We start from the raw sequence: 10,604 nt of genomic DNA on the forward strand, positions 1-10,604 counted from the left end.
GGCGTTTACACATACGAAGAAAAAAATTTTAGATAACCAATCGCTTAAAAGTGAAGATATGTATAAAATAGTGCATCCCCCAGATCAAATCCCTCAGGTACAAAACTTATTCGCCAGAAAAAGTTAACATATTCCACATATAAAGGTCCCGGTCATTTTCGGTATGTTCAAGGTACACATTTTTAACGCATAGTTGACTTAGTAAGATATTACTTTATTTGAATTTAATATTTATTATTGATATTGTTTTAGCTAACAGCGTTCACACCTACGACAAATGACACATTATTGTCGCCAGAAAAAGTTAACATATTCCACATATAAAGGTCCCGGTCATTTTCGGTATGTTCAAGGTACACATTTTTAACGACATAGCCCCGTAGAAATATCATCAAAAACTTAAGTTATGTTGAATTTTTTATAAATTTGAGCCATTTTTGTAGGCAGCGCCATAATGAGCATACTTTTGGGCGCAAAGAAAAAAATGTAAAATACCGGGCTATCACTTACCAATTTCATCTTTTATTCATTATAATTATGTTGTCCTTATAACCAGGTTCCTTTATCAATGATTGACATTCTCTTCCTTTTCTCCAGTTCCTATGTTAATAATTTATTCTCTATTATCTTCATTTCAGGCAATTGCAAAATGGTGCAAGGAAAATAAAATCGATATGGTTGTTGTGGGTCCCGAGGATCCCTTGGCCAATGGTTTGGGTGATGTTTTGCAAAATGCTGGTATCCCCTGCTTCGGACCGGGTAAAAAGGGTGCCCAGATTGAAGCTGACAAAAAATGGGCTAAAGATTTTATGATACGCAACAATATACCAACTGCACGTTATGAATCGTTTACCGATTGTGCCAAGGCCAAGGAATTTATTAAGAAGTAAGTTCGAAATCTTAAACATTCGAAATCACATTTTAATTTGTGTTCTCATTTTCAGTGCTCCCTACAAAGCTTTGGTTGTGAAGGCAGCCGGTTTGGCAGCTGGCAAAGGTGTTGTGGTTGCCGCCAATGCCGAAGAAGCCTGTCAAGCTGTTGATGAAATTTTAGGTAGCAAAAAATACGGCTCAGCTGGTGAAACCTTGGTTATTGAGGAGCTATTGAGCGGTGAGGAGGTATCCGTTTTGGCATTTGTTGACAATCATGGTGTTCAGGCCATGTTACCGGCCCAAGATCACAAACGTTTAAAGGAGAAAGATGAAGGACCCAATACCGGTGGTATGGGTGCTTATTGCCCATGTCCTTTGATAACCGCCGATGCTTTGGAAATGGTTAAGAAGCAGGTGCTGCAACAAGCGGTCGATGGCCTTCGATCGGAGGGTATTGATTATAAAGGTGTCCTATATGCTGGCATGATGTTGACACCCGATGGTCCTAAAGTTTTGGAATTTAATTGCCGTTTTGGTGATCCGGAGACACAGGTTATTCTACCCCTGTTGGATTGTGATTTGTTTGAGGTTATGGTTGCCTGCTGCCACAATAAATTGAAGGAGGTCAATTTGAAGTGGAGAACTGGGTTGAGTGCTGTCGGTGTGGTTATGGCCAGTGCTGGTTATCCCGAGACATCGACTAAAGGATGTGTTATTGAAGGTAAGTGAATACCGGTTTTAAAATGTGATTTGATATTTTATTAATGGACCTAATCGGCCATTATCTCACATATAACGAACCTAACCTATCTTTATCTCCGAGACAATGGTCCTAAGCAGCCATTATATCAGAGACAAAAGACCTAACCGACCATCTTAAGAGAATGTATCTAACCGCAAATTTTCTCAGAGATAATGGATAACCGAACATTGTCTCAGAGATAATGCATTTAGTCGGTTATTATCTCAGAGATAATGCACCTAGTCGGTAATTACCTCCACCTAGCGGTCATTATCTCAGAGATAATGCACCTAGCCGCCCATTATCTCAGATATAATGCAACTAGCCGACCATTATCTCAGAGATAATGAACATATCCAGACATTATCTCAAAGATAAAGCACCTAGTTGGTCATAATATCAGAGATAATGTTCCTAGCCGGCCATTATCTCAAAGATAAAGCAGTTTACTGGTCATTATCTCATAGATAATACAACTAACCAGGATTATCTCAATGATAATGCAACTAACCGGTCATTATCTTAAAGATAATTCAACTAATCGGCCATTCAGAGATAATGCAACTAACCTGCCATTATCTCAGATATAATGCACCTAAGCTGCCATCATCTCAGATACAACGGACTTACACGGCCTAGCTGACCATTATCTCAAATTTGACGCACCTTGCCTGCCATTATCTCAAAGATAATGCCCCTAACCTGCTATTTTCTCAGAGATAATTGACTTAGCCGCCCATTATCTCAGATATAATGCATCTTTATATCAGATATATTGGACTTAAACAGTCTTTACCTTAGAGACAATGTATACGATATCGGAGGTAATGAACCCAATAGGTCATTATATCAGAGATAATAGAACATACCGGTCATTATCTCAGAGACAACGGACCGTTTCCTTTTAAGCTAATGGACATCCAAAAACTTTTTTTCATTTCAGGTATCCCAGCCAATACTTCCGATCAGATAATATTCCACAGCGGTGTGGGTGTTAATGCCGATGGAAAATTTGTCACCAATGGCGGTCGTGTCTTGATTGCTGTCACTCTGCGCAAGGATTTAAAACAAGCTGCCCAAGATTCAACCAAAATATGCCAGAACATCAAATTTTCGGGAGCTGGAGCTCAATTCCGTACTGATATTGCTGAAAAGGCCTTTAAATTGTAATTATCTCATGAAATTTCCAAAAACAAAAAATCGAATAAAAATTTTGTACTAATATTTTTTTAAAAATTCCCAACCTACTTTTATTTTATTTAGCCAAAAACCCACACAACCTTCATTGTCCTATAAGGATAGCGGTGTGGATATAGATGCGGGTGATGATTTGGTGCAACGTATCAAACCATTGTCGCGTGGTACTCATAGGCCAGGTGTTATTGGGGGCTTGGGTGGTTTTGGTGGTCTGTTCCGTTTAAAGGAGGTAAGGGGGTGTATGGAAAAATTTCTTAGTTTTTTTTTAAATTTCTGAATTTCCGAATTTTTTAGTTGGACTACAAAAATCCGGTGATATGTGAGGCCACCAATGGTGTAGGTTCAAAAATCCAGTTGTCCTTGTCTTTGGGTACCTATGAGAATCTCGGTTATGATCTATTTGCCATGTGTGCCAATGATATTTTGGAATCGGGTGCTGAGCCAGTGGCATTTTTAGATTATATTGCCTGTGGAAAATTGCAAGTCCCAGTGGCTGCCCAAATTGTTAAGGGTATTTCAGAGGGTTGCCGGGCTGCCAAGTGTGCTTTACTGGGTGAGTGTTAATGCTCGAAAAGAGGTTCTTTAAAAATTAAATTAATTTTTCTATTTCAATTTCGCTTGAAATACAGGTGGTGAAACTGCTGAAATGCCTTCGGTTTACGAAGTCGGTAAATATGACATTGCTGGCTATTGTGTGGGCATTGTCGAAAAGGGCAGGGAATTACCCAAATATGAACATTACGAAGAGGGTGATTTGTTGATTTCATTGCCTTCGTCGGGTCTACACTGTGGTGGCTATAATGCGGTGCTAACATGTCTACAAAATCAGGGTATTGATCTTACGGAAAGATCGGAATTTGGTGATACTGACAAAACTTTGGGTAAGCCATGAGGATTCGCCACTAATGACTACATTTAAACATATGTGTATTTCTGTGATCAATTTAAAGGTGAAAACTTGGCTGAACCCTCTCGCCTATATGTCCAAGAAGTCTTACAATTATTAGCCAGCGATACCGTAAAAGCCGTTGCTCACATTACCTCTGGATTAGTTCCAAATGTGGCAAGAATTTTGCCTTCCAAATATGAAATTGCTTTGGATTTCGGCGATCTCAATGTACCCGAAGTATATGCTTGGTTGGCAGTCCGTCTGAAGCTGTCCGAAGAAACTCTACTGCAAACCCTAAATTGTGGTATTGGTTTAGTGATGATCGTGCACAAAGCATCGACCGCATGGAAATCTGTTAAGGGTGCCAAAGTATTGGGTGTGGTAAAGCGTAGACTGAACACCTGCCCTAAAACTTCGCAAATCGAGGTTAAGAATTTTGTTGAAGCTTTGGAGAAACATAAAAAGAAATTCATCACGATGGGTGATAGTGAATTATCCGAACCCAATTATCATGAGTTGCAAGGTCTGTTGATAGTGAATGCTGAAAAGCGAAAGGAATCTTTTGTGGCCCAGAATGGTAGACGATTGACAGAGGTGCCCAAAACATTTAAGGATCCGATTTTGATTATGGGCACCGATGGTGTGGGTACCAAAATTAAAATTGCCCAACAGACCGGACGTAATGGTACCGTGGGCATTGATTTGGTGGCCATGTGTGTCAATGATATTCTATGCAATGGTGCAGAGCCGTTTACATTTGCCAGCTATTATGCCTGTGGTCAATTGGATGAAGAGTTGGCTGAAGAAATTGTGGATGGTGTAATGGAGGGTGCCCGACAATCGGGGGCAAGTTTAGTGGGTACGTTTAAAAATTCTCATATTAATACCCCTAATATACTAATTTGTTGGTATTCTAGAATCCCACATATCCGAAGTCCCTCTCCTGTATAAACCCAAAGTTTATGATTTGGCCGGTTTTTCTTTGGGCATTGCCGAACATGATCGCATTTTACCCTTAACCGATAAAATACAACCTGGTGATGTTCTTATTGGTCTGCCATCTTCGGGGGTACACAGCAATGGTTTTAGTTTGGTCCATGCCGTGATGAAATTGGCTGGAGTCACTTTCAACGACAAGGCTCCATTTAGCAATCTAACATTTGGCGAAGAATTCCTGCGACCCACAAAAATCTATGTCAATGCCTTGAAACCGTTGATACAAAAAGGCCTGGTAAAGGCAATGGCCCACATTACAGGTGGTGGTCTTACAGAAAATATTCCACGTGTCTTGCGTAAAGATTTGGCAGTCCAATTAAATGCTCAAAACTTTACCATACCACCCGTTTTCGCGTGGTTGGCACAGGAGGGCAATGTCAAACCTGAAGAAATGCAAAGAACCTATAATTGTGGTTTAGGTATGGTCTTGGTAGTGGATCCAAAACATGAGCGACAAGTAATGGAACTGATACAATTTTCGGAACGGGCCAGCATTGTGGGGGTGGTGAAGCAACGAGAAACTCCCACCGCACCACAAGTTGTTGTTGAGAACTTTGAAAAATGTTTGGAACACACAAAGCGTGTTATAGCTGCACCACGTAAACGTGTGGCAGTTTTAATATCCGGTTCGGGAACAAATCTACAAGCCCTCATTGATGCAACCAGAGATACATCACAGGGTTTAAATTCCGACATTGTTTTGGTCATATCGAATAAGCCAGGTGTCAAGGGTATTGAAAGGGCGCAAAAGGCCGGTATACCAAGCATTATTATTAGCCATCGCGATTTCAAGACACGCGAAGCTTTCGATGAGGAAATGTCGAAACATTTGTTGCAAATGAAAATTGACATTGTTTGTTTGGCTGGTTTTATGCGGGTCTTGAGTGAACCATTTGTTAAATTGTGGAGAGGAAAATTATTGAATATCCACCCATCGCTGCTACCCAAACATCCTGGTCTACATGTGCAAAAGAAGGCATTGGATGCTGGTGATAAAGAATCTGGTTGTACAGTACATTTTGTTGATGAAGTGAGTTTCAATTCGGTTTTTTTATTTTTATTTCATTTTACTAAGGAGAGTATTGTTGTCATTCTTTTTACAGGGTGTTGATACAGGTGCCATTGTGGTACAATCCTCTGTACCCATTTTGCCGGGAGATACCGAAGAAACCCTGACTGAACGTATACATTATGCCGAATATTATGCTTTCCCCAAGGCCTTGCGTTTGGTGGCCAACGGCTTGGCCCGTTTAAACAAAGAAGGCAAAGTGGTATTTGCCTAAACAAAGACAATAATCAAATCTGTTAATAATAGAGATTAAGGATCAGACGTTAATATTTTACAATAATAATAATTAAAAGTAAAAATAAAAACAATAATAACAATTGCCTATATATTTTCGAATTAAGGTAAGAAGAAAAATATCACAAAACTACATTATAATGTAGGTACAAATATCACATTCATTATTACACCAATAGATCAGAATTCAAAACCACGAACCAATAAATGAGAAAAAATCTGATTTGCCATGACTTTCGCTGCTGCTTGCCGAGTCGCCACGAGATTGTGGTCTCTTTTGATTGCATGGCACCGATGGATCCTTTAGAATAGTTTCGCCAATTTTCACTAAATTTACACGAAAGAATTGATGATCAAATATCGGCACAATTAAATTATATTTATCAATGTTCTTATTGATTTGCTTCACATCATAGTCAAAGTTCTGTAAAAACTCTTGCCATTGTTGATCTTCCATTTCGTTTAATGGATATTCGCCATAATAAATTCGTTCTTTTTTAATTTTATTTTTCATATCATCCAAGGCTTCGCGTATATCACGTTGCAACATTATCCATTCGGGTGTAAAGCCGTTATCGATAAGTATTTTATTCAGCTTATGGGTGGTAAAATCTAAATATGGGTTTTGAGTTTGAGCTTGGGTCAATGGTTTTCCGGCACAGCTTAAATTATTAAAATCACCACGTGACATAGCCTCTTGTATATAATCTTCGACCAGGCGATCGAACCCGTATTTTGTTTTAATGGCATGTTTTTTAAAGAAGGTTCCCTTTTTCATTAGGGTCTTTTCATCGGCCTGTGATTTATCTATACGATGTTTGAGTACACGTTCTTGGGCCTTCATTGCCTTAATTTGTTGATATTGTTTTTGGCGTTGAAATGGATTACCCACACCCAATCCATCAAAACTTAAATATTGACGATGTTGGGGAGCTGTGTGACGTATATCTGGCACCTCTTCCTCCTCATCTTCATATATGCCACGGCGATTTTTGGCAAATTTTTCCTGCAGCACCTTAAAGGCTTCATCGACTTCTCGAAAACGTTCTGCAGAGGCTTCTGGCAGACCGGAATCTGGATGGACCTTTTTTACCAATTCAATGTAGGCTCGACGTACTGTGTTCTGATCTGCTGTCTCTTCCACACCCAAGATAAAGCAACATTTCTAAAATAGGGAATAAAATAAATATATAATGTGAATGTAAATAAAATAGCCGGGAATCCACTAACCCTATAGAGCTCCGCTCTCTTGATATGCATTCGCCGTAGTTGTTGTTGCAATTGTGGTCCCAACCTGGGGAATATTGAAAGGTTTGCAAACATTTGTAAAGTTTGCATTATCGTAGTTAAATCGAGTAGTTTGAATATTTTATATTTTTTTAATGAATTATGTTATTAAAAAAATATTTCGAAATTGAAGTTGTTTTAATTTCCAATTATTTTTGAAAAATTAAATAACATTTCAACATTACATAGTTATTTCGCACAAACCAACGCCGGAAAAACAAAGCATGCTTCTTCTTATACGGTTTTTTTTTAATAATTGGTAGCCCAAAACAATTCCAAATAAAATTGTGTTCGAGAATGTGCAAATTACGAATCTCTAGGACAGACAACAAAGGAGAATTGCGACCAAATATATTGTGAGGCGTATCAGGAGGACAATTCTACATTACGGATAGATGTTTTGAATAGTGAAATCGATTAGCATTCAATACGAATTGGGACGGCTGCCTTTCCTAATTTCAATTGTGCCAGAATCACCATATGACGGGTGATCTCCCACGATTGTGAGCCCCGAATTTTTTCCGCAATCTTAGAACAAATTTCTGTTCACAGATTTAATGCGACTATCCTGAATAACAAAATTTGGCATCGCTACATCCTTGCATTCGAGAGAGTCTACAAATCTCATAATTACACTTATAATAAACAATAACGCGAAAATCCTCGACTATAAAATAAAACAAGAAAATCTTAACAATCACGATAACAATTGCGGTGGCAAAGAATTTGAATACATGTACATTTCACTAACTTGACAAGCAATACTAGTAAAAGTATATATATTATTCACAGAAACCCAAACAAAAATTTTGACTGCAACTAAGATTGATTTCTCAAGATCAAAAAGCGGAAATAGCTTAATATATAAAAAATAATAAAAAAGTTACTCTATAATGTTATCGTGGTTATTAAAACAGTATTAAATTAAAAAAAATACAAAAATTGAGGCACTTATCATTACAATAAAATTAATTAACAATAATTAATACAATTGTTATTTTCAAAATATACCTTTAGTGACCACGCATTAAATATAAGCTCTGAAACATGTTGTTGCCTGTGGGCAACATTGGGCCACAAAGGATTAATATGCAGTTTGGATTTCATATGTCAAGACCTGATTATGGACGACACACATGAAAAGAAAAATCTAAAAAATTAAATTTTTGGTAAAGTTATGCACTTTTCAATATAATTAAACAGGCATTTGGTCTCTCTGATTTGTGTATACAGTCCAAATCAAGGTATATTTAATAAGGTGTAAGTGACAATCATATTGTTTCAAACTTTTTTTCTTTATTGCTTGTAAAACAAATTGCCACATTTTCAATATTAAACGGCATATACATTAGAACTTTTCACCGGATTAACCTATTTTATGAGGATTTATTTGACATATATGCAAAGGAAATGACAATTGAAACCCACTGGGTTAACGAAATCCGGTTAAATGTAAACGTACTATACATTTCGATTTCAAAATGGTCTTTTAGTTGAGCCTTTTTTAATTATAAAAGTTCAAGAACACTACATTCATAGAGGCAGAATCAGTTATAACAATTACACAATCCCAGCTACATAAAAAGAGATTATGTTAGCCTATATTGGAAAAGATTTTATCCATGATTTAGTCTTTGGCCGGGGATTTATGTCATTCAATATTCTTTATAATTTGAAGCCACTCCATAGAAAAAATAGATTGTATTCCACAACATAAACAACATCACAAGGAGCCCCGGACTACATTGGGAAACTTGAAATTAAGGTGAGAGATGTAAAGAAGCTCGCTCTTAATCGTTGTTCGCACTTAATTATTAAAATTACTTAGTTTCCCATACAAAATTATCTGAGCGAACACCGACTTTTGTACGTTGTTCAATTCGAATCACTCTCTGAATCACAAAAAATGTTGTCCCATCTCTAACAATTGAGAGAATTTATCGAAAATAAATTAATTTTGACAGCATGAAAATTTTTTTAAAATTTTCAAACTTTTTCAGTAAAATTGAAAATGATGAATGAAAAAATAACCAAAATTCTAGTTTTTATATATGCAGAAGGATGTAAACTTTGTTGTCTACATAATGCAATACGCATTTCTTTCCCCTAGGTTCTAATTAGCGTACAAACCGAGAAACAAAAGTGGGGAAACCCAAACAAAAACTCTCCAATTTGTTAAATGTGACATTTGAGCTGAGAAAATATAAAAATGTATTGAAAACAACAATTTTTTCAGAAAAAATGGAAAACATGAATTAAAAGTAAAGAGATAGGGGTTGATATTATAGTCAGGAGAAAGAGAATTATTTTTTCTATTTAGATCCATATGTGATTCACGCAAATATGTTACAATTTTGGAGTAAAACAAGAAACAAAATATTTGAAATAAAAAAAAACTCTGATGACATGAATTAGTCTGCTTTTCCACAGACAAATTTTTATTTGGCAAATACTTAGTTTGTAGGCGAGAGGGGTGCGAGGAAGAAAAACAAAAATTTGCCTGTTCAGAATTTGCCGTACACGCAAATTCTGCTTTGCTCTGTTCGTTGAAAACAATTATGTTGACATTTCCTTTTGAACCTATTCGCTTTACTGACACACAGCCGGCTTTTGTTTACAAACCTGTTGCTTTAATTTGTGCAAGTGAAATTTAATTTTTGCAGTTTATATAATAAAATATATAAAAAAATAAATAAAATATTAAAAAAATCTTTAAAATGCAAACACTTTAACTTTTATTTTCTTTCTTTTGTATTTTGATTTGGCAAAGAAAAATTTGCTAATGGAAAAGCAAGCGAAAATTTCAAAAGAGAAAACAAAAAATTTGCCAAAGAAAAATCTGCCTGTGGAAAAGCAGACTTAAGAATAGTGTTGTATGAACGGGTTAATTCATGTACGTAACTCTGAGAGCGAACTACGTTGTTCGAATGACCGTCAGAACATGGTATTAAACATTATTCTTCACTGACCTAAAACCGCCAATAACCCAAGAATACACAAATTCATTAATTATTCCTCAAAGAATAGTTCTTGACAAAAATAAATTAATAATTGTTTTTGTTTATTTCTTTTTCAAAAAACTTATTGTCAGCTGACAATTTAATTTCTATAACAACAATGTTGTTTTTGTAAAATATTTGTTGTTGTATCTGATGCATACACCTTGATTCGTATTCGTATTTTGCATTGAACCCAAGGTGTATTTAATAAGGTGTAAGTGACAATCATATGGTTTTAAACTTTTTTCTTTATTGTTTGTAAAGTAAATTGTCAAAAACATTTTCAATGTTACATTTCGATTTCAAAAATGGTCTTTA

At 36.4% G+C, this 10,604-nt stretch overlaps 2 protein-coding genes across 2 annotated transcripts; one reads left to right on the forward strand and one right to left on the reverse strand.

Annotated features, from left to right (window-relative positions):
- Positions 1 to 277: 277 nt before the first annotated feature.
- Positions 278 to 5,992, forward strand: LOC133331428 (trifunctional purine biosynthetic protein adenosine-3). Its single transcript, XM_061539818.1, has 10 exons — positions 278 to 353; positions 598 to 886; positions 945 to 1,594; positions 2,559 to 2,781; positions 2,879 to 3,041; positions 3,107 to 3,365; positions 3,442 to 3,693; positions 3,763 to 4,560; positions 4,619 to 5,727; positions 5,801 to 5,992. The coding sequence occupies exons 1-10, from the start codon at positions 278 to 280 to the stop codon at positions 5,978 to 5,980; spliced, it is 3,999 nt and encodes a 1,332-aa protein (XP_061395802.1). The 3' UTR covers positions 5,981 to 5,992.
- Positions 5,993 to 6,187: 195 nt separating this feature from the next.
- LOC133331429 (dnaJ homolog subfamily C member 28) lies at positions 6,188 to 7,338 on the reverse strand. The gene is made up of 2 exons (XM_061539820.1): positions 7,231 to 7,338; positions 6,188 to 7,165 (listed from the first exon to the last, which is right to left on the reverse strand). The coding sequence occupies exons 1-2, from the start codon at positions 7,336 to 7,338 to the stop codon at positions 6,188 to 6,190; spliced, it is 1,086 nt and encodes a 361-aa protein (XP_061395804.1).
- Positions 7,339 to 10,604: the final 3,266 nt, after the last annotated feature.

This window comes from Musca vetustissima, unplaced genomic scaffold (assembly GCF_032173495.1).
Source record: "Musca vetustissima isolate MV318-11 ecotype Yass unplaced genomic scaffold, APGP_CSIRO_Mvet_v1 utg108089, whole genome shotgun sequence".
Classification (NCBI taxonomy): domain Eukaryota; kingdom Metazoa; phylum Arthropoda; class Insecta; order Diptera; family Muscidae; genus Musca; species Musca vetustissima.

Bases quoted from the DNA above. Each gene is read 5' to 3' on its own strand.
- LOC133331428 (XM_061539818.1), top strand. From the start codon at position 278: ATGACACATTATTGTCGCCAGAAAAAGTTAACATATTCCACATATAAA. The intron at 354-597 runs GTACACATTTTT...CCTTTTCTCCAG, and splicing joins TCATTTTCGGTATGTTCAAG to TTCCTATGTTAATAATTTAT. The intron at 887-944 runs GTAAGTTCGAAA...TCTCATTTTCAG, and splicing joins GCCAAGGAATTTATTAAGAA to TGCTCCCTACAAAGCTTTGG.
- LOC133331429 (XM_061539820.1), bottom strand. From the start codon at position 7,338: ATGCAAACTTTACAAATGTTTGCAAACCTTTCAATATTCCCCAGGTTG. The intron at 7,166-7,230 runs GTTAGTGGATTC...TCCCTATTTTAG, and splicing joins AGAGAGCGGAGCTCTATAGG to AAATGTTGCTTTATCTTGGG.